Source organism: Hemicordylus capensis, chromosome 1 (assembly GCF_027244095.1).
Source record: "Hemicordylus capensis ecotype Gifberg chromosome 1, rHemCap1.1.pri, whole genome shotgun sequence".
Taxonomy (NCBI): domain Eukaryota; kingdom Metazoa; phylum Chordata; class Lepidosauria; order Squamata; family Cordylidae; genus Hemicordylus; species Hemicordylus capensis.
The window spans coordinates 49,589,096-49,616,507 of record NC_069657.1 but is presented as its reverse complement, the minus strand read 5'-3'; the positions used below and the strand labels follow the sequence as shown (position 1 = coordinate 49,616,507).

Here is a 27,412-nt window from a genome sequence, read left to right as displayed (position 1 = left end):
CTCTACATATATTTTATTTTAGGTATCCCAGTGAAGATTTGACGGTGCATTCAGGTTCCCTGCGAGTTAAGGTAACCCATGCTGCAAAATAGCCTCAAAATGTTATGATAAGCATAGAGATAGAAAGTGCTTTTGGTCTTGCTGGAATTCAAATAGAAACTCCATTCTGCATTATAATTCTTCTAATACAAATCAGCTTTTGAATACAACTCATGCTACAAACTGAAGCCAAAATTCTGGAACGGCACTACAAGGTTTTGGTTTAAGTAATAGTTCTTACCTAACAGTGGCCCACATGATGTATAGCACTGCAGTTCCATCATGTGGCACCATGGGGCTGTTGCAGACTCCAAACATCGCCCCAACAGTGTTAAAAATGGATGGTTGCGCTACCAGTACTTCTGCAGTTCTCCCCATTATTGTGAAGGGGGGGGGGACTGCAGAAGCACTCCTAGTGCAACCACTCATTCTTAATAGTGTCAGGGCCGTGTTCCGAGTCCGCAGCAGCCACAGGGTGTGGCGTTACATAGCCATTATGCTGCGCGTCATGTTGGCAAATATGCTTGAGTATGTGAAACTACTTTAACGACAGGCTACTGCTTACTCCAGTTATTAACAGTGATCTGAGACAAGGGTGTGGATGTTTATTTTAAAATGCACTTAGCTACACAGTTCTTAATGCAAGGTGAGTCATTCAGTTTTCCTCCAGGAGTACAGAATTCATCTTCATAGCAGGCAAAAGCTATTGAAAGCCACAGGAATCTGTCTTCTAGAGCAGAAACAGCTGGAGATGTTTGGTATAAATGCTGCAGGTTTCGATAGCATCATTGTTTGCTGAAGTTCTGGGATCTGGTCCACACTTTCACAGTGGGGTCCTTTTCTTTCCCAAAGAGTTGCCAGGCTTTAGCCATTCTCTTTAGTTTAGCCAGATTAGGTTTAAGCTGGAGATAAACAAAAAAGAACAGTAATGACTTGGTGACATATACATTAACACAGAGAAATAATCCAGTTGCCTTGCCTGTAACTTCCAGTTTTGGTTTTGGTTTTTTATTGGCAGCTTATATCTGGTGGGTTTTTAACTTCTTAACTTTCCATGTTTACATTTGGTTGCAAGTGGGTCCCATTTTTAGTTAATTGTTTAAATTAAATTTCACATTTTTATTTTTATCTGTTTTATTAATTGTGTGAGCCCCCCAAGCAATACTGTACAGGAGAGACAGGTCATAAATAAATAAATAAACTCCCCTCCTTTAATACTCAATCAAAAGAATCATAAAATAGAACAGAGGGAGAGAAGTTATGCCACTCATCACTAATCAGAGGGAGAGAAGTTATGCCACTCATCACTAATCATGCCACAATGTGTAATAAGAACTCAGACAAGTTTTTTTTTAGTTACCACGCCCTACTGCATGGAAAAAATCATACACTGTTTCAACTGCTTAAATCACAGCCATAGTGCTGTATAACTATGCATAAAACACTAGTCATCACCTTATTCTCTAGCACTTATTGCTTATTTATTTATTTATTTATTATATCTCTGTGTAAACCGCCCTGAGCCATTTTTGGAAGGGCAGTATAGAAATTGAATTAATAATAATAAATAATAATAATAATAATAATAATAATAATAATAATAATAATAATAATAATTCTTAATTGACCACCACCAACATGTCTACTGGTTTTACACTGGTCCATTATCTGATGAATTTATAATTGGGACAGAGAAGAAAAGTCACAAGGGACTGAAAGGTTACTGTCATATTTTCTTCTCCAGGAGTAATTATAGAACACAAGTGAATTTTAGCCCGTTGAAAAACGGGCGCTAGTAATGCTTTCGGCCCCCGCCGCCGAACCTCCCAGCTGCCCGATCCCACCATTTGTACAGGAAAGAGGAGCTCGCCAGCAGAGCTCCTCTTTCTGCAAAGGCTCTTCTCAAACTGGCGCTTTGATCGGAAAGGACGCCCTTTCCGCTCAAAGCGCCAGTTTGAGAAGAGCCTTTGCAGAAAGAGGAGCTCTGCTAGCGAGCTCCTCTTTCCTGTACAAATGGTGGGATCGGGCAGCTGGGAGGGTGGTTTGGCGGCGGCATTTTTCAGGGCCAATTTGGCCCTTAGTAATTTGGCGGGGGGACGGGAATGGTGGGATCGGGCCCCAAGGTTCTCTCCCCCCGCCCGGCTTTACTGGCGGCGCCAGGCCTCGGCGGCGGCTCCGCCACCACCTCGGCCAGCTTCCCCGCCGCCTCTTCCCCCGGCGCCTCTCTCCTTTATTTGCGGCGGCCGCTTCTGGCCCCGCCGCCGCCTCACCCGCACTCCCGCCGCCAGTTGCCCCGTCGCGGCCACCGCCACCTCTGGCCGTGGCCACGGCTGCGCCGCCGCCTCTCCCGCACTCTCCTCCTGGCGTAGGCGGCGGCCACTTCTCCTTCTCCCGGCCCCAACATGGCCGCCGGGTCCTGCCGTTCGTGCCTCCCTTGCCCTGTTCTGGGCATGCCCAGAACAGGCCAGGCACGAACGCACGCTTGGTGTCCGTCCACGGACGGACACCAAGCGTTTTATTAGAGAGGATTCTGAGAGTAGTGTACTGGATCCTTGATTGTTCCTGTTCAAAAGTCCTTAAAAATCCAGATGTAGTTCTCATCAGGTATTTCAAAAGGACTTGCATAAAGGAAAATCTTATTTTGAAAAGGCTCAAAGTTTGCATAGTATTCCAAATACATCCAATATGTGTGCCGGTCTAACACAGTTAAACTGATTCTCTTCTTAAATGAGACTCCAAATAGTTCTTACACTTTATTTGCACTCCATTCACATTGCCAGGAAAAGGGTTCAAATATTACAAATAGTGTTAAGCAGAAGACAGTACTCGCATTGTTGCTTGAATCACATCCGCTTCAGTAGTGGAAGGTGTAGCAAGCTGAACATTCCAAGGTTTTCACATATTTTTGATCCACAGGCAATGGAAGAAGGGCTGTGGATCCACAAGGAGCCTTTCGTGTCCCTGCCCTGAAAACTTGCACAGTGGACTGGGTGTGGAGGGGGAATGATGTTTGCATCTCCCCTACCTCCAAAGCCCCTTCCACATACATAGATATGTTCCTGAGAGCTGCATGATCCTCAAGAACATATCTAGTGTGCATGTAGAAAAGGCTTTTGAGGGGAGGGGACAGATGCAAAATTCGCTCCCCCCTCCAGTCCACTGTGCAAGAAGTCTTGCAAAGGGAAGCTGGAGGCTCCTTGCAGATATGAAAGGGAGACTAGAAGGGTGAGCACTGTAAGATATTCCCCTCAGGGGATGGAGCCACTCAGGGAAGAGCAGAAGGTTCCAAGTTCCCTCCCTGAATTCTCCAAGATAGGGCTGAGAGAGATTCCTGCCTGCAACCTTGGAGAAGCTGCTGCCAGTCTGTGAAGACAAGACTGAGCTAGATAGACCAATGGTCTTACTCAGTATATGGCAACTTCCTATGTTCTCCCAAAAGGACTCAAGTTGGGCCACAGCAGATTTGTCATAGGTAAAAATGAATTAAACCATTTATAGTCAAAGTGCTTTATGTTGTTTAATTGGCTTTGTACTCACAACAGGACTGTGTAAATTCACTATAGTTCCACCTTATATGATTGGCACGCATTATCCAGAGAATCCATAGCCGAGTTAGCATTTTAATCCAGTTAGTCCAGGCCCAAAGGCTAGAATTGTATGAGTGTCACCATGAGCCTTCTACCTGACTTTTTTTTTTAACAGCACACAAACACAAATATATGTTTTGATCCTTCCCTACCAGTAGGGAAAGATCTATACTAGTAGGTCCTTCCTTACTGGTATAAAGAACACAATGACCCTGCAGCCACAACCACAGAAGGTCCTTCAATGAGGTCAAAATCTAACCCTTGGGTCATATAAGACACATGTTGCCTTTGAACTGAATGAGAACTGAAGCTGGGTTTTCTGCCCAGGCCCAGTTGTTGGCTAGGAAGAAATCTGGGTATATAGGGCCTACTGAGGAAACAGATCCTCTGCTTTATGTCCTGCTCTACAGCTTACCTGACCTTCCTGCTGCAAGTGATCCACGTCTGCGAGAGGCAGCATGGACGGTCTCCCATGAGCACACTGGAAGGGTAACTGACAAAGTGACAAAGCTTCCATAAGCCGACAACTCTCCTCCAAAGTCAGACTGTCATTAAATTTAATAGCACCTGCGAGAGAGAATTCTGCGTGAGTGGAAACTCTAGAAGCAGGTACAGCTCCCTCCTGGCTTTGAAGTGGCATAAAAGGGGAGGAGGCTGCATTACCACCAACTTCTGTGTTTGTCTCAATTTCCTGAGGCAACCGACAGCACATAGCTGCTTGTACAGGTGAACATAAGACCAAGTCACACGTGGAAGATGACTGAAGGAGGGAAAGAATGAACACTCCTGATAACAATCAGCCAAATGAGGCTGGTTCCTTCCAATCTTCACCCTCATGTACAAAGGAAAGATTTCACAACCAGTTTCCTTCACTAGCCTCAGAGGCACTTTCCTCATTAAAATTGTGAAGTTCCAGCCCTGTACTCTGTACCAACTAACTGTAACATTTACAAGTATGTGTGCACCTTTCTTTCGCCTTGTATACATCACAGAGACACTGTGGGAAGTTAGGATACCTCTGGAACCTGCTAAACCCGTAGCATACGAACTAGGCACAGCCCTCTCGTACTGCCAGTGCAAATGTCTCAAATACACTAAAACATCTAGTCCTTGGCTAATGTAGACTTCCCAGAAGTCTATAGTTTCATTTGCTTGTTCCAAGCTAATTGTTCCAACAAAATGTGCCTCCTAATAAAAATTTAACCCAATTCACCCAATGATCCAAAAAGATGTATTTGTTCTTTAGCTATGAGAAAAAATCATGAAAGGCAGGAAAAGAGTTCTATTATTTATTTATTGTTAAAACTGCATACCACCTTTCATGACAAGTTCATCTCAAATTGGTTCACATGTCCATTAAAAATAACTATAAAATCCATTAAAAATTTATTTACAACCAATGAATTAAAACAAAAACTAACTTACAACCAGCACAGCAACAAAAAAGCACCCCTTAAAGTTCAAAGGCCTGAATGAGAAGATAGGTCTTTACCTGCCTTTTACAAGCAGCAAGGGAAGCCACAGAGTGAATGTCTGCCTGGAGAGCATTCCAAAGCCCAGGGGCAATAACCAAGAACGCCCTGTCTCACATGCATGACAATCTGGCCTCCATCAACATTGGCACACATAGCAGAGCCCCTCTGAAGATTTTGTCAGGCACACAGGAACACTGAGGAGCATGTTCCTCCAGGACAATACCAAATGAGCAAAGAGGCATCTTTTTAAAGTGGCGATTCTCTTTACTGAGCAGGGGGAGAGCGACTGGCCCGATCCATCCCCAGCACAGCAACCCTCCAGTGGCTGTTGCTGGTGTCTCTCTTGGGTTTCTTTTTAGATTGTGAGCCCTTTGGGGACAGGGAGCCATCTTTATTTTTATTTCTCTGTGTAAACTGCTTTGGGAACTTTTGTTGGAAAACGTTATATACCGTAAATAACGTCGTCGTTGAGGAGCAGCGAGAACTTCTGGTAGCCAGACCCCAAATCATTAAAGGCTTTAAAAGTTGAACTGGACCTTGAATTGGACCCAGAAACCACTTGGCAGCCAGTGCAGCTCTTTTAAATGAGTGTAGTATGGTCCCAGTGGGCAGCTCCTGACAAACTCTGGCTACCACATTTTGCACCAGCTGCAGTTTCTGCATATTCTTCAAAGGCAGCCCCACACAGAGTGCACTGCAGTAATCCAGCCATGATGTGATGAAGGATGATGGATATCTGCTGTTATAGCTGCCTTCTCGAGAAAAAGACACAGCTGGCCAAACCTATGCAAAGGCACTCCTGGCTGCCGCCTCCACCTGGGTATCCAGGAGCCAAGTCAAGTTCAGCAGTACCCCTAAACTGTGCACCTGCTCTTTCAAATGCTAGCTGTATACCTCTCCTTTTGGAAACCAGAAATCATTTCTTGGATGATCTAGGAAATCTATCTTTATTAGGGTGTGCAAGAACCATGGTTCGAGGTCCGGTCCAAATCCGGCGGTCTGGTCTGGTCGAACGACCAGTTTGGCAGTCTAAGGTGGCCCTGGGGTGGGGGCAGCGAGCGGCACCTTTAAAGGTAACAATGGAGGTCCTTACCAGCATGACCGCCACTACAGGCAGCTTCCTGCTGCTGTGGCGCTCCCCCCAGCAGCCCGTGCACGGCGCTGGCACAACCCCATCACTGACTTGGCCTCCACGCATGTACGGAGGCCGGGTGAGTGATGGAGCCGCGCTACCACCCTGTGTGGAGTGCTGGGGGGAGCGCAGCAGCAGCAGGAAGCTGCCTGGAGCGGTGGTCACGCTGGTAAGGACCCCCGTCATTTCTTTTAAAGGTGCCACTCACCACCCCCATGGCACCGTTGCAAACCGCGGGGCCAGTTTAAGGTTAAGCCCAACCGGACCTCTGGATCAGTCCAAATTCAGACTGGACCTCGAACCACGTTCTTTGCACACCACTAGATATACTCCTGCTAACTGAGCAAAGAGGCACCTTTTAAAGTGGTAATCTCTCAAAATTTAGCAGGGAGAGAATAACTGGCCCAGTTCACCCTCTGCATGCCCCCAGTGGCTGTTGCTTGTTTCTAACTTGTGTTTCTTTTAGACTGTGAACCCTTTTGGGACCGAGAGGCACTTTTATTTATTTGTTTGTTTGTTTGTTTGTTTTTCTCTGTAAACCGCTTTAAGAACTTTTGTTAATAAGCTGTATATAACTAGTAGTAGCAGTAGCAGTAGCAGCAGCAGCAAAAATCTACTCATTGTCCAATAAAAAACATCACTTTCTAGCATTTGCATCACTTAGAAGTGCGCAGAAGAATATATTCCAATTACAAAGTATTGCCCAAATTCCTTCTCCTCCCTTACTCCTTCCAATACGAAATAATTAAAATGGAGCATGTGAGCTGTGATGCATGTTAGAGCTGCAGTCTTTCACCTTAAGAACATAAGAATTGCCTTACTGGATCAGACCAAGGTCCTGCAGTCATATTCCAAACAGTGGCCAACCCGATGCTTCTGGACACTCCCAAGCAGGGCACAATGGCAAGAGACATTCTGCTTGCCCCCAGCATCTGGTCTTCAGATATATATTGGGAAAGTAATGCAAGAGCCACGTATCCAAAGTACAACAAAAGCAGTATATTATGCCCTTGGACCTTCAACCAGAGGTGTTATGGTTCCCTGCTACTACTCTGCTTTTAACAAGATTATTCTTGACCTCTCCTGAAGTGCTGAATGTCATGCTGTGCAACCATGAGGTGATGCACGATAATACCCTCCTTACCATGGCAAGCCTGGGAAGCCAGCACTTTCAGGATGGTTAGTGGCAGTGTTCCTCGTGCCCCTCCTGTGGTCTGCAGTAACTGAAAGCAGCAGCAGGGCATTATTTGACTTTCAAGGGAAGATTAATAATGAAAACATCATACCAATTTGAGAGGAGCTATTAGAACCCATCAGGCATTCTATATGTCCCTTCCCCCCACCCCCACTGAAGACTTGGAGATGCTCAGTGCCAACAATCAACTGAATTAGACACAACTCTCCTTTGTGTTCAGACAGACACCAGATTCTTCCCTCAACATTTGGGGATGCTCAGTGGCAAACTATTCTTAAGGATTTTGCCTACAGATCTCCACCCCAGAATCCTTGAGCCAACTGCATCTGGAGGTAGCCATCAGCTGCTTTCTCCCAATGATTGTACCTTTCTCATTAGGAGGATGTAAAAACCCTTGAGTCTGTTACAAAGACTAAGAGCTGATTCACTAGTTATCCTTCTAGCATGGGAACACCATAAATTTGAATCCCCTTTTACCTGTGTTTTAGAATCTCACAACAACCCACAGAAAGCACAGGATGCTTTTTTTAATTCCCCTGATGTAAAACAGCAGCTTAAATATATACACAGACACATCCTCTAATGAATGCTGCTTAAAATGCTTGAGGTTTTGCTTATATATTAATATTTTTAATATGATTTGTCCTTGTATTATACTTGTGTTGGAAGCCTTCCTCTATGCTGTTTTAAAAATCTGAGAAGTAGGGAGCAAATTCCCTTCTGGTGAGCAAATTACTGTTGCTTTGAAACAACAGCTCCAAAGACTACTTGGTGTGCAGCAATTTCTTTCCTTGTGCTCCTCTCCAAGAATTCAGGGGAAGATGCAAGCCAGTTCTGTGTACTACTCCATCCTCCTTTACCTGTTCAAGCCACTGGTGGGAAGGAACCTGCTTCTGCCTCAGGATTCAAAAACAGTGAGGGGGCTGAAATTCCCACATTTGGAAGGTATCATTTGAATCACTCCCAATTCACAGTTGCTCTTAAATAAATAAATAAATAAAAACCCCAAAACTCTCATACCTCAACTTGCTCTCGAATGAACTCCTAAAAGTAAAAAGATAAAAAGAAACAAGTCAAATGAGCCTGTATTCCTTTCTCAATTCCAAACAAAATATCTGTCTTCCAAATCCATCACAATTATCAAAATCCCTGAACAAAAATTTCAGAATACAAAAGGAGCTATATACACCACTTTCAGGTTATGTTGTACTGAGCAGAGCGCACCAGCTATCTCAAGGGAAAGTATATGGATGAAACTAAGAAGCCGCTATATTCTGAAACCGCTATATTCTGAACTCACAAACAATAAATGCATCATGTTTGAACTGGTCAATGTTTTGTGATTAGGGTTCTATCGACATCAAACAGCTAAAAATATCTGCAGAAGGAAGCAACCTTCCTACTATGAGTAAGAATTTGCAGCCTCTTCCATTCTGCCTGATCAAGATCTCAATGAAACTCCAAGGTGCAGGAAAAACTTCACAGACAGTAGTTAAAATAATAGACTGAAAAAGTCAATCATGTTTTTAAACTGGTAGCATCTTTGAACAGAATGTTCCTTGCAATTTCTTCCAATATTTTGATTCTACACACCTCCCCATGCTAACTGAGCAAAGAGGCACCTTTTAAAAGTGATGATTATCTTTATTTAGCAGGCGGAGAGCAACTGGCCCTATCCATCCCCAGCACAGGATCCCTCCAGTGGTTGTTGCTGGCGTCTGTCTTATGTTTATTTTTTAATTGTGAGTCCTTTGAGGTCAGGGAGCCATTTTATTTATTTATATCTATGTAAACTGCTTTGGGAACTGTTGTTGGAAAGCAGTACAGAAATATTTGTTGTATTCATATTCCCAATTTTCAAATATCTATCCTCCAGTTCAGTCACAACCTTCCTACGTGCTTCTCTATAGAAGGTGCACTATTGTGCTGCATTACAGAGCAGTACGACCAGTAATGGGGCAACACATATGCAGTTTTTGCTGCTTCTACAATTCCTTGGGTGGGGCAAACAGCTACATTCACTATTCAGTTATAAGTGTAGCCTTGGTTGTAGTTCTGCACATTTCTAAAAAACCTTTATTATTAGCAATGTCAAAAACGGAATGCACCCCTCTTCCAAAGAAAACAAGATGGCGTGCATGCCAACATACAAGCAAATTGGGCAGGGGGAGGGGGAGAACCGGTAGCCCATTTCTCCGCTAGAAGTAATAGGAAGAACACCCACCACAAGTCTCAAAATATTAAGTTTAGAGTACCAAGCTTGTTGCCATTAATGAATAAAACTTCTGGTACAATCTTAACAAGAGAGCTGTTTCTTTCTTTCTTTCTTTGCCTTTGACAGGGACTTAAAAAAATTGAATCAACAACCTCTAGTTCAAAATATACAGGTCCTGAATTAAGGTCATGTTAGTCCCTTGCATGTCTGCACAGCAAAAAATATCGAAAACTGGGGATGTGCTTGGAATTCTCCCACATTAAAAATAATGCCTTCTCATTTCAAAACTTCTTCTAGACTTCTAGACTAAAATGTTGTGTTAGAAGTAAGAGAAAATCTCATGCAAGCAGAACTTAGAAGTCACTTGCTCTTTTCCACTGATTTAGAGCGGGCACAGTAAATTGAATCCACAACTAACCTGCACAATATTCTTAGTCACTGTCTGCCTTCCACGGCGCAATTCATTGGCCTCTCTCTCCACAAAACACAGTGGCACTTTTTCAACAAGAATCTGAGAAGGACTGTTCTCTGGAAAGGATATTTCAAGACCAAAGTCCTCCAAGCTTTTGTGGCAGCACCTAGAAATCAAAATTTAAGCGTAAAACTCCACACTGAAAGACATTCATTTTACCCCACAGTTCAACTTCCCCAGTTACAGTTATGGCATTTCCTCAAAAAGAAATGGCATGCAGTAATGGATGTCCACCATTATTTGTCAAGATGTTCACTCTACAAAGAGGAGGAATAAAAATCTGGAGCACCTATTGCAGCATATTTTCCACTGGTCAGTTCAATAAAAAGTTGAATTTCTTTTGAAATCAGTAACATTACCAGAAAGATGGCAGCTTTTGCTTTTCTGGTGGCCAAAATATTTGGGGCACAAATATTTTGAAATTAATACCGCCAATTATTTTGATGACAGATGAATATATTTTTGAATCTGTTTTTAACTGCAGTTTTGTTATGGTGTAAACAAATTAACGTACAGTCAACAATAAAAGGAAATGAGAGAGGCAAATTTGGCATAGGTGTACAGTATTCTGCTAACGCAAAAATGCAAGTTTATTGTTAAATTGTTGAATTTATATACTGCCTTTCATTCAAACAATTCATTAAAACAAGTATGTTAACTCTAAAATTCTACTGAGAAAAATGTACCAAGTACCTTTATCATTCCTGCACGAGGAAGAAAAATTATTGCCACATATTAATTATCCCAGCATTTTAGAATTGTAACCAGGGGCTCTCACCCTAACTTGAAAGGATAGGATTTCACACCTTCTCTGGAATGTTCATTCCATTGCTGAACTACTCATGGGAGTTTGGGGGACATTTTCATGAGCGCACTAACTTATATCTAACTGCCTAAGTCTGAACACATCATTTTTTCTCCTATCTTCAGTAGATACGGCAAACAAACATTCCCTCTCTTCTTTCCAACTTCCTTTTAAGCATTAGAACGCTGACATTCCCACCCACCCTGCCTTTTAAATCTTCTTTTCTGTAGATTAAACATATCTATCTCCTTTCTAAAGATTAGCTCCCTTGCCCTTTAGCCTTTCTTTTTTGCAACGGATGTAACTTGAACTACATAATCTGTCCAGCATAGAATAGGAAATCATTCTCCAAAGACACTGCTAATATATGTGACGCTCTGACTAGTACCAACCATAAGAATCTCCTTTGCTCCTCTGTTATCTCAATTTCCATTGGGGGACACACTATGGAGGCCAACAATTTCTTCTTGCCTGATGCATCAGGCTGCTTCTCATAGGACTCTACAAAAGAACAACAAATACATTGCTTTTAAACACATACATAGGATCCATCTTCACTGTCTAGCCCTACAGCCCCATGGTTTGGTACACAACACATGTATGAAGTATGAAATGGCCACATACTCTGTTCTCTAACTACTGATGGAAGATCCGTCCTATTAAGGCAGAACTATTCTCTGTACTATTATATGTCCTTAGCAACAGACTTGTTAATGACATACTAGGATTCCAAGCCTGTATCAACCATAGGCAACAATTCTAATAGACAAAAATTATTATAAAATTTCCTTCAACAAATGACCATCCCACAGAATAACAGAGCAAACAGTTAGAAGTATGGTGACTCTATTTAAACCCTTCAATAAACACTTCCCGCAGTCCCAGAGGGCTTTTCACATTCTTGAGCAATTTTCACTGCCAGGCCACAACCAGAAACGTTTCTCTTGGACTCTTCTCTGTTGGAAACTCATAGCAATTGTTGATGAGGAGGTCAATGAACTGTTACAGGCACAATGGACTGCTGCTGTGCTTTATAGAGTTGCAGCCAGAATCCCCTGAGCTTTGAAAAAGCCACATCCCTTGGTAGGCGGTTTAAGAGATTAACAATCTGCTTCAAATATTGTGTGCAACGAAGAAAAAAGAAAATAAAACACACATTCTTTGGAGACACTAGTCCTCACTGAGCAATCATACAATCAAATCATACCCCTAATTGTTGTTAAATGTACAATTAACGCTCTAAGATCTAACTATCACAACAGGTCTGATACAAGTTTTACATAGATACATCCCCCAGATTATTTTCTCGGGAATAAAGCCACTTTCTTTGATCATCTGGACCTCTACCTGTGATAAGTTGCTCAAGGCGGACACGTTCATGTGCTGCATGCTGATCCACCAGTACAAGGAGGTTTCCATCTGAGAATGTTAAAAAAAAGGAGATCATAATGATTTCTATAGCACTTTTGGAATATGTATTGTATTACAGTTTTCATCTTCACCTCATGAGGTAGGCTAGGATGACAGACAGCGACTTGGCCAAGGTTACCCAGGGATATAGTCTAAGAAGTGGGTATTTGAACCTGAGGTCGCCCTGTCCAACACTCCATCCACTACACTCCATTATATTACAATATACTGACCCAGTCCAGCTAAGGCAATTAATATACTGACCCAATCCAGCTAAGGCAATTAAACAGACTGGAAGATAATTGTTCACATCTCTATCAAAGATCGATTATTTAGTATCAGGAGACAGGCTACTCAAAGTCAAAACTCATGAACTGATATGTAACCATCAATAGTGTCAACTGGACAATGACTCACATAATTTTAATCCATGCCTTTTAGTAAGCCACTTGGCACAGATTTGTCCTGATTACCCTGCATGAATTATCAGCGCATCCACAGGACTGCATTCTAAAATCATTACTAATATTATTTAATAAATTGCAAAGTTTCTATCTCGCATCACATTTTAAAAGCATTAATATTTCAACTCCTCTTTCATTCATGTTGGTTTTCGGAGACAAGTATTCCTCATAATTTGTTTGGTGCCAGGCTACCCAAATAATTGTTTCAGTGCACTGTTGCCTTGAGAAAAGTCTTGCTCATTTCTCTCCCAGTAGTTTCAGTCTATGCTGAAATAGTTACATACATGTGCTCTCATGCACAGGATTTAGCTTTAGGCATACAACTGCAATAGTGATAGTGCCCTGTCACAATTGAATTCTGTGCATGTTAAATCATGCACACAGTTGCCATCGGCTAAAAAGGTTGGGAAGCAACATGGACAAGGATACCAGGCTAGATGTACTACAGGTCTAATTCAATATGGCAGTTATGTTTTTTCCCCATGAACAGACAAGTTTACAAAAGTTTAAAGCTTTATGATTCAAAGGAGGTAACATTCTTACCCATATCTCTATTTTCATCTGCCCTAGTGTTGATTAAACAAGCAATAAATTTATTGTCCACTTGATCAAGGACCTGTAACACAATCAAGTGATGCCCATTCGTTACAAAAACTCCAAATGCCTCTACATCAAGTAAATAATCATTCAACGAAAAGGTTTAAGATTTTACTAAATAACATTTGTTGATGTATCATATACATCAAGAAAACATTATATGCAAATTACAGTTATTAATATTTCCCTGTCTGCATCTCTCCAACCCAACAAAAATGTAGACAGATATTCTTTTTCTAGTGATAGTTGCAATACTGCCATTTATACAAACGCTGGTAAGTTTACCTGCACTGAATCAATCATCTTCTTGGTGAACCGGTAAGGGTACAGGATGTTATGGATTTTCACAGAAATGCTATCAGCCTGCCCACTGCTCACATCAACAGCAACCTATAAAACAAAGAAAAACAGGTTGCTCACCTGTAACTCTTGATCTGGTAGTGATCTGTTGCATGCATAACAAATGGGTTCTACGCCTGCACAGGGACCTCGCGGGTAGACTAGCTAGCTCCTTGCACGCACACCCACTCTGCCCTGCACGTGCTTCGTGCTTCCGTTGAAATCGGCAGTTGGGGGCGTCATTTCCTCAGTTTCTTGCAGACTATCCTTTTCTTGACAATCTATTCTTACTGGTGTATTTTCTTTCCTACTGTTGCGGGGAAGGTCTGGGAGGGTTTTATGAATACAACAGATCACTACCAGATCAAGAGTTACAGGTGAGCAACTTGTTTATCTGGATCGTGATCCATTGCATTCATAACAAATGGGTGATTAGCCAGCTTTTCCATGGTGGTGGGCACAGTAGGCCTTAAGCTTATGAAAACACTTAGCTTATGGCAACATAACGTAGAGATTATGGCAAGGAGCCAGCGTGGTGTAGTGGTTAGAGTGCTGGACTAGGACCGGGGAGACCTGAGTTCAAATCCCCATTCAGCCATGATACTAGCTGGGTGACTCTGGGCCAGTCACTTCTCTCTCAGCCTAACCTACTTCACAGGGTTGTTGTGAGGAGAAACTTAAGTGTGTAGTACACTGCTCTGGGCTCCTTGGAGCAAGAGTGGGATATAAATGTAAAAACTAAATTAAATTAAACACCCTTTTTAACACACTTCTCTCAAACCCTGCCTGCTTTGCCATCTGCAGGTCAATAGCATAATGTTTTATAAATGGTTGTTGGGAAGACCATGTTGCTGCTGCACAAATATCTGCCATTTGTATGCCTGATAAATGTGCCGCTGAGGTTGCATACGCCCTAATTGAATGTGCTTGTATTGTGTATGGGGGGGTTTACCCCTGCTGCTTGTAAGCCTACACAATCATTTCAACTATCCAATGTGCCAATCTTTGTCTTGAAACTGGTAAACCCTTGTGAACTCCACTTGTATGCCACAGTCTTCTTGATTTTCTCATAGGTCTTGTTCTCTCTAAATAATATAGGAGTGCTCGGTGGACATCCAGAGAATGCAGTGCCTTTTCCAGCGCCATTTTCAGTTTTTGAAAAAACGTGGGTAAGACAATTTCCTGGTTTAGATGAAACTCTGTTACAATCTTAGGGTGGAAGTCTGGATCCAGTCGCATGACCACCTTATGTGGATAGAACTGCATGTATGGCTTGTCCACTCTCAAAGCTGTCAGTTCACTAACACGCCTTGCTGTGGTGATTGCAATTAGAAAGGCTGCCTTGAGGGTGACCATTCTGAGGCCTGCATACTCCGTTGGTTCAAAGGGAGCTTCTGTCAACGAGGACAGAACCAATGACAAACTCCACTGCTTTATAGGCTTCCTTACAGGTGGATATAGTTTACTGAGTCCTTTCATAAATCTCTTATTCTTTGGATGTGAGAATATAGTTGTGCCATCCCACCCTTTATGCCTAGACAAGATGGCAGCCAAATGAACTCTTACTGACACGTTTGCCAATTCACTCACCTTTAACATGGTCATATACAGGAGCACCTGTTTAACAGTGGCCCACTTTGGACAGTACAGGGGCGTATCTATGGGGGGGCAGGGGGGGCAGGTGCCCCGGGCGCCACTTGAAGGGGGGGCGCAATTTCTTAAAATTAAATAACTAAAAAAAATGGCCACCAAAAACAAAATGGCCACTGGGCATGCTCAAATGGCCTCTGTGAGGCCCTAGGGCATGCCACACCTCGCAGAGGCCATTTGAGCATGCACAGTGGCCATTTTGTTTTCAGCGGCCATTTTAAAAAATATATATTTAAAAAAATGACCACCGCACATGCTCAAATGGCGCCTGTGAAGCCCTAGAGGCCAGTGGGAGGAGGGGGAAACTTTGCAGACCCCCCACAGCCTTTAAGATGTCCCCCGAAGGGGCTACAGGTAATTTTTTTTTTAAAAAATTAATGTAATATGTCACTGTACACATATTCAGATTGGCACTATGTACAGAGAATAAGGGCTTGTGAATACTGAGTTGAAGTTTATGAGCTAAGATTGTATCCATTTGCTCTTACTTTGCTTCTTGTGATAAGTGAGTTAAATGTGATGTCTTAATAATATGGCTATTAATGGTCAGTTTGTCTTTGAATCAATGTGAAATCCTTAGTATTAAGGCCCACTGGGAGTTTCTTTCTCTTTCTCTCATTTTTACTGTCTTTCTGAAATACTAGAATATATTCCAAGCAGTGACACAGTTTACTCTGCATATCATTTAATTATTTTCAGAGTATCTGGGAAAAGTCAAATTCTCCATTTATTTTCAAAACTTATGTAATTGTGATGCTACAATGCATAGCAGAGAATTAGACAGGCACTTCTTTTAGTTTTTCCAAATACAACTCTGCATAATATTTGGGGATTTCATGAGCCCCAGCATACTGAAATCTGTCGTTTTCAAGCATTTTAACCTGAGCTATCCAAACAAATTAATGATAGCCCCACAATTTGGATAGTTTTAAAAAATAAATCTGAAGTGGTAGATAGGAGCTTGACCACATGTATGATATTGGTAATTTTTGTAATTTTTTAAAATTTTTAAATAAAAGTTTTCTGAAACATGTGTGTCAGTCAGATGTATGTTGGGGGGGTGGCAGGGGGGTGCGGCGGGGGGGCGCAATTTCAGTGCTTGCCCTGGGCGCCGTTTTCCCTAGTTACGCCACTGGGACAGTAACCCAGCTTTTGAGCATGGGCTGCAAATCTTTTCTATTTGTTGTTATAGTTGCATCTTGTAGAAAGCTGTCTATTATTCAGTGATATCCTTTTCAAAAGCTGATTCTCTATGCAGTCATCCGTAGAGTTTTTACTTCCAGATGCTGAACCTTCCCCTCTTCTCACACTAGAAGGTCCAGGTGAAGTGGGAACTGGTGGTAGACCACTTTCGAAATTTTGAGCAGCGTTGCGAACCATGGTTGTCTTGGCCACCATGGCATCAGCAGTATACAAGTCACATTGTCCCTCAATATTTGCACCAGAACCTGATTATCGGTTGTGGTGGGAATAGATACAAGAGGCCCCTGTTCCACCTGTGTCGGAACACATCGCCTAGAGATTAGTTTCTGATTCCTGCATGCGAGCAGTATTTCCGACACTTTTTGTTTGCAGCAGTCGCAAATAAATCCACTGTTGGATGTCCCCACAAGTGGAAGATTGTCTGGAGACAAGTATTCTTGATTTTCCATTTGCGGTGTTGATCTTGATAATACATCCAGCTGAGGTTGTCTGCTAATATACTGTCCACACCCCTTATGTGTATGACCATTGGATATATTGCACGTGCTATGCACCAGTCCCATATCTGGATGCTTAGGGTGCACACCACGTAAATGCCGCAGTAAGGGGAAAAGGCTGAAAAATTGCAGAAAGCCACCACAAATACCAGCCACATCAGTGTAAACACCACAGTTAGAGCGGGACATCATGCATTTGTTGTTGTTGTTGTGTTGAACACTTACAATTTTACTACCATACAGCTAAGTTTAAAATTTCACTACAGCTAAATATTGTAACCCATATCCTCATCAGTCTTAATGCAATGAAAGGAAATGAATGCAATAAAAGGAAATTAAGATAAAAATACTGAACTTTTTAAAAATTTTAGCACCTCACATTGCAGAAGTAATTTCCCATTACACTTCAAATAGAAAGTTTCATTTATTTATTTTAAGCACATCACATTATAAACTTCAAACTGCACTTCAAAGGAAACCTCCGAAGTCCGAATTACCACCCTCTGAAATAAAAAAGTTTAATAAAATCTTATCTAAGTTTTCAGGATAGTCTGCATCCTCATTTTTATCCTCTTGTGAAAAGTCAGTTGCATTGCTTTCAGCATTTTCAGATTGTATAATTCCAGCTTCTGTGAAACCAGAAATCACTGAAGTAGTTTTAACAGCTTTCCATGCTTCCAAAACCCATTTTACAACCTTGCTGTAGGTTGCTTCACGCATTTTCTCGCCTTTTGTGAATGTATGCAGGCCTTTCCTCATCCAGTTTTCCCAATGCTTTCACATTTCACATTTAAATTCCTTGTTCATGGATAAGTCTGAGGGCTGCAAGATTTTGGTCAAACCACCAGTCTCCTACCTTCCTGGCCACACTGGCTTCTGTTGCTTGTTCTGGGGTAGAGGAATGAGTGAATGAGGCTTCTTTGAACAGAAGCCTTTAAAAATAATTAATTCAAGCTAGAAGACCAAATATACTACGGTTGTACTGCATGACACTTTGCTGTAAAGTTCCAGTCTGGTGGAAGCAAGAGCAAAAGGGAAAGTGGGAAATATTTCTGGGGAGAACACCCACTGCGCCTTGGAATCATCCCTAGCATGTTCCCACATAAGTAAAATAAGAGTGCTGGACTAGAACCGGGGAGACCCGAGTTCAAATCCCCATTCAGCCATGAAACTAGCTGGGTGACTCTGGGCCAGTCACTTCTCTCTCAGCCTAACCTACTTCACAGGGCTGTTGTGAAAGAGAAACTTAAGTATGTAGTACACCGCTCTGGGCTCCTTGGAGGAAGAGCTGAATATAAAATGTAAATATTTAAAAAAAAGAATAGGCATTATTGTTTCCTTTTAACAAGGAAAACTGCTCCCCATGCCCAATGCAGCTCTCCTTCCGGCAACGGCAGGTTGCGTGTCATGTCAGCCACTGTACATGGCAGTTTTATGTTCTAACTATGTTAGTTGCTCTAAGAGCTTTTACCTGAAGAGCAGAATATAAATTTCATTAACAAATAAATATATAAGACGAACAAAATAAACACACACAAGAAACATACTGGAGTTTCAACTGCTGGGGAAAACAGAAAAGCCACCGTCAAAATCGTTTTGGGTGCAGCAGTTTATCATCAGTCATGATTGTTGATTCGGAAATGTAAGTGTGGCCTATAAAAGCATTTGGTTTCCAAATAAAACAGCTTAAGCCTTTGGAAAATTACAAGCAAAAATCCTGCCAATTTCCAAATTGCAGTAAACACCATAAAAAGGACTTGTAGAATCTCTGGGCATATGTATAATACAATACATTTATTAATAGCATTTTTCCTTTCTCAGTCCAAAAATCACAATGTAACATAAAACTGAAACAGTTTTCAACAAATAATAGCTACATAATACCACCCACCTCTGGATAGTGAGCAAACACAGGATTCTCCCACTCTGAAAACAAGGATTGGAGAGATTCTCCTTGAGCACCTAGAAGTGAACATATGTACAACCTTGAAACTATAAGGGCTGCTTCATATTTTCATGTTTCTTCTACCTGAAGATAATCTTCCAGTAGAAAATAGTGTATACCTCATTGCACGAAGTGCAACACAAGAGCTTTTATTTTATCACAAAGACACAAACTGAACAGTCACTGCATTACTTGTACAGAAAGAAATATAGCCGTGTTTAATTAACACTTCCCATTACCTTCCCGAATCTGAATTTAAATAGCTCTGTAATCTTTTGGAAGAATTGTTACAATGGTCTTTGCATCTTTCTCCACTGTGCATTTTGGCATAATCCAGCATGTCTTGAAATGTTAGGGAGAGATTAGTCAGCTGCCCATTCTATTCCCACTGGGGAAAAGTCACATACCACAACCATGATTCACATTTCCTTGGCTGATAAAGATCTCCAAAAATTAATCTGGTGCCATTTCCAGACCAGAATGAAGACAACTGGAAGGGGGGATTAAGTAATTCCTTTTCAAACCACTGATGTTGTTTACATACTTTATACTAACTAGAATCACAAAGTAATTGACTTTGACCCTAAAAGGGTTATTTCCAATTTCACACATCAAATGATTAACACAAATACCATTGTTAACAGACCCTGAGTCACTCCAAGTTCCTGTTGGGGCAGCTGGCAGAATTCTTTCGTTTGTTGTTATTTAACATAGTACTCTGTGTCCTGGCAAAGCGGGCCTACCTCTTAAATCTTGGCTTACCAAACTCCTTTCTTTCTGAAGTCTTGGAAGGAAGGGCACAACAAGCTCACTTCTAAAGGGATGACATCTGCACTGAAACCCTAAATGCCCAACAAAAGAATTACTTCTATAGATAGCTGCTCTTATAGGCAGAAGTCTTCAAAAATGTCCAGTTGCTATTTTTTATTATTAAAAGGACTGAAGAGCGGTTAGCACTGTAAGAAACAGAACACAATTACACCTTGTTCAACAACTTTAAAGTGGGCAAATACAGATACAAACCTGATATTAATTACTAAAGAGCTATGAGCAAGTTGAACTGCATACCAAAAAATGGCGGGCATGCGGAGCAAAGATGCATTGGTGCAGCAAGAGAGCACCCTGATGAAACTTCCCAACTAACTGCACTGGTGCAGTAGGGAAGCAGCAATTTTTGACGTCCTCCCCTTCCTTAGGAAGTGCTCTGTGTAACCCTCGGGGGCATATTTTTGGGTGGCACATAGGGCTTCCTGGGGAAGGAGAGAGTGTCAACAATTGCCACTTCTTTGCTGCACTGGTGCAGTTAGTTGGGAAGTTCCACAAGGCTGCTCTCTTGCTGCACTGATGTATCCCTGCTCTGTATGTCAGCTTGTACTACTACAATCAAACAGCGATTTTCAAGCTGTGAGGCAAGTCAATTGAGGTATGAGTGTGCAAAACACAAAATTCCAAAGAGGTAGAGAATCCTGCAACAGACAAAGCTTGAAACACTCTGCTCCCACCAGCAGACGTTTCGTATCGTAGCCACCAAAACTGCTATCCTAACCATGAAAGTGGCAGAAAGTCAAGAACTTCTGGGAGCTTCTGGACCCATTATCTCCTCTCGCCTGCTTCTGCCTCTTTCCCTACATGGCTGGTTTTGGACTGGAGAGATGCCCTGTTCTAATCCTCTCTAATGTCAATGTTAAATCAGTGCTCCAGTCAGGACATGCAGGAGACATGCAGCTGTGTGCAAGAATTCTGTGGGCTTGCCTACAAAGAGATGGCTTCCTATGCATTGGGGAACCAGAAGGTAGAGTGCAGCCTAATGGCTGTTTTGAAGGAACAACTGAGGAAGCTGCTTATTTGTCAGAAATAGGCAAACCTTTGGAAATGCAGATTCCACAACTGCTCCTCCAAAACAGAGTTGGGGCTGTCTTTGAAGTCTGCAGGAGCTCCAGGCAGACCATTAGGATGCACTTCATGTCAGTCAATGTGTTTAAAAGGGGGCCTGGTTTCAAGAAATTTGAGAAACACTGTGGTATTCCACTGGGAAACATCCCTGCTTATTGCCATTTACTACATACACTCCATATGGTCTCATGCAAACGTATCTTCTGTGAATAGAGCTTCCATTTAATGACATATCTAGCCAAGCAGATATTTGGATGCCCTATTGATCAATACCGACAATTTAGGATCCAGGCTATCACTTTTATTGTAGCAGGAATAACTAGCCAACGTTTTAAAAGATGACGACAGCATTTTAAAAACACTTGGAAAAAAGATACATAATGAAATCAGGACCATGTTCAGACTATTCAAGTATACTAGAAAATAATTGGATCATTGGCTATCCAAATTATCTACATTATCATTTAGCTCTACTTGAACTCTGAAAATTGATTTAATCCTTAACATATTCATCCTCACAACACTATATGGTAGATGAAATACAAAGTTACAAGTTGTGAACTTACCACTTTCCATAACAACATTTACAGCCATTGTACTTATATCTTTAATACACGCAGCCTGAGGTTCTTCACTAGGAGGAGTGCTGTACGTGCTCAATCCAGTCATTTTGTTGATATACACCATCTTACCCAATGAAACATCAAACTGATGAAGCCACTCAGGACATGACAATTCTTCATCACCAGGTGCAGAATCTGTGGCACCTTCCATATTACTGGACAAGCTCACACTTGGGAGTTCATAGGCTTGCTTTGAAGATCGATCCATAACATCTGTATCTTTACAGGAGCCTTCAGAACACCCTTCTTCATTAGGCAATGCCAAACTTCTATTTTGGGAGACTATATATTCCCCATCGGTGTCCATGAAACAATGGCTGATACTGACCGTACTTTCCACTCCCCCTGTTATTGTGCTTGAGATTACCAAGGGATTGCCCAATTCATCAGAGGTGCAACTCTCTGTTCCTACTTCCCTTGAGAAACTCTGAAGTATCTGACAAGTACTCTGCAAAACATTATTTTGATGTGGAAGATCCTGCCTGTCCTCCTCTTCATGGTTTGAATGTGCTTGGGATTGTTCAGAAAGTTGCCCTGGAGGTTTTGTACTTAAAACCTCTTTAAGGCTTTCCTTCATTCTAGATACTTTAGAAGCAAGCGTTCCTCTGAATTTAGTGCTGCATAGAGCTTTCTTTCCTGCTTGAAAATCTGTCAGTGACAAAGGGTTCTCTCTTACATTAAAAGCTTTTATGCTTAATGGACTTTCTTCAATGGAGAGCCGAGACTTTTCTAAGGAAAGAAGGTTATCACAGTCACTATTATTAGGCAGAACATACTCTTGAGTTAGTGTTTCACAGAAACTAGAGTGCTGAACATCTTTTTCCCCATCAGTGAGAGATTCAACACAGACTGGGGCTCCAACTTCATTCCTCTTTTCCACATCACACTGTGTACTCTTTGTATGCCCATAACATCTCCTGAATCTATCCAATGACCCCAGCTTTGGATGCAAGCTTAATTTTGTAGAGGCACAGTATCTGGGCCTAGCTGGAAGCTCAGCCATTTGCCTACTCCAGGCAGCACCATCTGCATTGTGAACAGAACCCGAAGGAACAGCAGAAATCAGTTCTTTGACATGTGGTATAACAAAATTCACACTACCACCTGCAGGAAGTGAAGACGACTCATTCTTTTGACCTGACACATTCAGAGTCTCCATCCATTCATCTGCAATGCATATTCTTGCATTGGTTATCCTCAAACATTCTTGAGTATCTGGAGTGTGTTCTGAAAGCCCTGACTTGGTTTCAAATATGTCCTTGGCACTAACTGGACCCAGTATAAACTGTCTATCTGACGAATGATTTATTTCTGTTGTTTTAGGCAGTGGTTGATTTTGCATCACGTGTGTGATAAGGCCTGTGGAACACAACTTCAATGGTTCTTGTTCCATCACCACTTCTCTGCTGGTATTTGACCCTATAAATGGCTCCTTACCCTCTTTCATTCCCTTATGTTTTTCCAAAGTCCTTCCCAAAAGGAAGTCATATTTACATTCATTAATATCTTTCACAAGTTCAAGAGTATCCCCAAGAGTGACAGTGTTGGGACTACTTTCCTGAAGTGCTCTGTCTTGTTGAATGTTTGCATCTTTGCCATACTTCTCAGTGAAAAGTGCAGTTGCAGCAGGATTGTCCATTTCTATAACAGACTTGTCCTGCCCACAGGGATCGGCTGGACACTTGGAACTCATTACCTCAGTCTGTGGATGATCAAACATTTCAGGTTGTTGGTGTAGGTCACTCAGTTTTGGAGAATCAAGAGTACTGCCATTTTTGTTGGGCAGAAGACACTCTTTTTGATTGCTACTAAGGTCATTAACAGATTCAGTAACAGTCAAATCTGAGTGAATTTCTGCTCCTTCCACATTGTTAGTAGGTCCTAAGTGATCTGATGTCTTTGCAAGAGTTATTTTCCTTCTAACAGATTTTGATTGCAGGTTAAACATTTCATAAGAATCCACAATATTATCACAAGCTCTCTTAAAATTTTCCTGCATACCTTTCTCCTCAGGAAGAGAAGGCTGTAAAGCTACAGCATTACCCAAACAAAAGCCATTGTTTTCATTCAGTTCTTTAATGTCTTCACTGCACAGCTCAATAAATAACTGTTCTCGCTTTAAGAAAGCTTTTACTCCTTCCTCAATGCAAGCTAGGAGAGCATCCCAGTTGCGAAACTCTATTAAAGTCTTTGCAGGCTCCAAACATACATCATATTCATCATGCTGACACTTCACATTGATAACAAAGATCCCATAGAGCTCTGGACCAGAACGATGACGAGCAGGACTTGAAGTCACAGGCCCACTTTTCGACTTGCACATAACACTTTGTTTTCTTAATAAAAAATCAATGAGCTTATGTAATCTTGTTTTTAATACCAGTCTACTATTCACAAACAAAAACTGGATATTTTTATTGTAATGCCCTTCAGAACTGATAAAACCACTGATCTCAAAGCCTCCAGACTTGTAATTTATTTCTCGTAATTTCTGTGATTTACCTAGACCATAAATTTGTGAAAAGCGGGAACATGTATCTTTTGTCTTGGGTAGCTGAAGCACCATTGAGCAGGAGGCATCATTCCTTAAAGAAAAGGAGATAGAGGGATGCATAAGTGAAAGAGCCTCAACCTTATGCCTCACTCTCTCAAATTCCAAAATGGAATCCATGCACTTTCTCCTCACAGGTAACCGGTGGAATACATTGTACACAGTCACTGTTGTTCCAGCACTTGGTCTATTCAATTCTGTTTCTGAGACTTCCAATCCTTTTCCATTGTGAAACAGCTTTACAAAGGATTTTGCTATCTTACTCGTCTTGGATGATATTTCCAATACACTGGCCATGCTTGCAAGGCTTGCCAAAGCCTCTCCACGGAAACCATAACATTTTAGATTTTCAAGGTCTTCCACTGAGCAACATTTACTGGTAAAGTACCTATTCCCCACTTTGTTGAGGTCCTCTTTTCCCATTCCAGATCCATTATCCACCACCTGGACCTTAAAGGTCTCCGGATCCACTCTAATGGCCACACATGTTGCATTAGCATCTAAGCTGTTGAGGACAAGCTCCTCAACACATTGGCCCAGTGAGCTGATGGCCACTCCAGACCGCAAACTGGCTTGCACTTCTTCAGCCAAGCATCTGATCATCTCACAAGAGCCCAAGGATGAACAATTCAGAAGATTGGATATGCATTGCACTCTCTCTTTCTCTGAATCCCCTGTTAAGAAAAAGGGACAAAAGAATTCAAAGTTAAATTAATTTTAATCAGGGATCTCACATATCCCTGAACATTTTTTCTAGAGAGTTTCCATGATAATTTTTGTCTAGGCTGCAAATTTACACACACTTACTTGGGAGTAATCACCACCAAAAACAGTGGGACTTACTTCTGAGTAAACATGCACAGGCTTGCTCTACACATCAACAAAGCTCAGATCCCATGTTAGAGAAGCTCAACAACTCCATACTACTACTCTTCATATGCTGATTTATTACATCCATACAGTCAACCCGAACCTTATGAACATCCATAAAGAAGAAAATTCCAGAGCTACTAATGCCAAAAGTAAACTGTGCCAAATACATGCAGGAATTTAGTGAACTGAAACATACTCAAGTTGCTAAAGCAATCAGTTCACAAGCTTCATTATTCGTTTAAAACATATTTTGGGTTTTGCTCATGTATGTTAAGGGTACTCTCCTCAACCTTGTCTAGCCAGCACAGTGCATCCACTGCAGGACACTAATGCAGAATGCCCATAGTAAGCATTAAACTGATGCATAGATTATACACACAGAAACTACAATATATTTTATTTCACCAACATTCCTTCTGATTATTGCAATTGTATACTTAGCTCTACTCATCAATAATTTTGATGTTTCCCCTACAGTTCAAACCCTAGACCAAGAGGGTCCCATTAAATAAATAAATAAATAAATAAATAAATAAATAAATGACCAAACCAACCAAACCCCTCCGCCTCCCAATTCTCACAGCATCTTTTGTCTCTTGGCTACTGCAATACCCTTTCCCTTTGCGCTTTAGCCCAGCATATCTATGGATCCAGTGTGGCCAAGTGGTAAGAAAGTGTTCACCATATTAGGAAGATCTGGGCTCAAACTTTTACGCAAGTATGAATACTAGTTGATCTGATGCCAATCTCTCTTTCTAGCGTGATGTAGTGGTTAGAGTGCTGGACTAGGACCGGGGAGTAAAGTGTACTGTCAAGTCGATTTTGACTCCTGGAGCCCACAGAGACCTGTGGTCTTCTTTGATAGTATACAGGAGGAATATACCATTGCCTCCTCCCACACAGTACAAGATGATGCCTTTCAGCATCTTCCTATATCGCTGCTGCCCAATATAGTAGCAGTGGAGATTCAAATTGACAACCTTCTGCTTGTTAGTCAAGCATTTCAGGACCGGGGAGACCCGAGTTCAAATCCCCATTCAGCCATGATACTTGCTGGGTGACTCTGGGCCAGTCACTTCTCTCTCAGCCTAAACTACTTCACAGGGTTGTTGTGAGGATGTACTACACCGCTCTGGGCTCCTTGGAGGAAGAGTGGGATATAAAAAATTTGTAAATAAATTGAAATTAAATAAAATGGGGTAACGAGGGACGTAGCTATGGAGCATGGGCCCGTGTTTGCCCCTCTCCTTGGTGGCCCCTTCGAGTGGGGAAGAAAACAAGGAGGGGTGGGGGGGGCTCAGGAGCGGGGGAGGGGGCCGGGTTCTTTGAATAATTATAGCTACACGGGGCTGGGGGGGGGGGGGTAACTTCCCAATGTGTGCTTGCTTTCCACGGAGGAAGGGCAGGATTTAAGTGCGAAAAATCAAATACTTCCAAGAATTTACATTGTTTTACAAAAAAATAAGATACATTTACGACCTCATCGTCGTTATAATATGAATTGGTTCTCTATTCGGTAAAGACGAATGAGCAATTCCCGTCTTTTTGCCTCCCAGGCTGGTCCAAGGCAAGATCTAGTGTCTTCCAAGAGACAGGTGATCGCCAAGGAAGGTAAAGGACAGTAGCCCACTTCTTAGGATAACGAAAGGGGAGGAGGTCGGTCTGCCTGAGCCTGCCCCCGGGAATACAGCAGCCAGCCTTCAAGACCGCGGCCGCCTCTACAGCTGAGGCGGTCAGGGACGGTCTCTGTCTCCTCCTTCCTTCCATCCGAGGCGCAGCCCCAGCTGCCCGCCTTCCGCATTCGCGCCCTCCCCCATTGCTCCGCCTGCTCTACCCCAAACCGTGAGCGAGAATTTCGCAAACCGACTGATAACTGCCCCACAACTGTAAATCACCTGGAGATGGGACCGTAACCGAGCGACGAGGAAGGCCTGCTTAATAGGTGTGACTATAGGAACTTCAATTCCCAGCGTACATCGAAAAATACTGCAGTGCACTCTGGGAGTTGTAGTATTTTCTGAACGCTAACCACTCCTCTCCCTCGATGGTTTTCTTTCTCTGCAGCAATCTTCTCCTACGATGACACGTATTACAGCAAGTCACCATATGATGAAAAGACAGACAGTGCTACATTATTTAACATGCCTCCAAAGAACAGCAAGCCCAGACTTTTCCAACAGAGGTTTTGCTCACAAGTCACTCACTGCATAAAAAAGATACTGATTAGCAGCATACAGTATAATGGGCTGGGTCTCAGCAGCTTCTAAGCAAGCTATGCAAAGTCGGGTGGAACACCAGTGCTAGCTTCAGTCTCTTTGAGGAAGGAACAAGCTGCTTAAGACAGTTGTGGAATATTTTTCTTTCTTTTTTTTTTGTAATGAAAAGATGGACAAAAATCTCTGGCATGAATCTAGTGCAGTTACACACATTACAGAGATTACTGAATT

The 27,412-nt window shown here is 42.1% G+C and overlaps 1 protein-coding gene across 5 annotated transcripts; it reads right to left on the bottom strand.

The window, feature by feature from the left end:
- Positions 1-624: 624 nt before the first annotated feature.
- Positions 625-27,012, bottom strand: MLH3 (mutL homolog 3). 5 transcript variants are annotated; one of them, XM_053285851.1, is made up of 13 exons: positions 26,861-27,011; positions 21,485-24,766; positions 19,769-19,867; positions 18,972-19,042; positions 13,677-13,781; positions 13,338-13,410; positions 12,268-12,339; positions 11,313-11,421; positions 10,062-10,221; positions 8,449-8,472; positions 7,378-7,456; positions 4,042-4,193; positions 625-941 (listed from the first exon to the last, which is right to left on the bottom strand). In XM_053285851.1, exons 2-13 carry the CDS (start codon positions 24,693-24,695, stop codon positions 825-827), a joined length of 4,272 nt encoding a protein of 1,423 aa, XP_053141826.1. In that variant the 5' UTR covers positions 24,696-24,766; positions 26,861-27,011; the 3' UTR covers positions 625-824. The 5 variants fall into 5 exon arrangements, 4 of the variants coding, with proteins under 4 accessions (XP_053141826.1, XP_053141832.1, XP_053141843.1 ...); XM_053285857.1 differs by lacking the exon at positions 26,861-27,011 and adding an exon at positions 26,445-26,809; XM_053285868.1 differs by lacking the exon at positions 19,769-19,867.
- Positions 27,013-27,412: the final 400 nt, after the last annotated feature.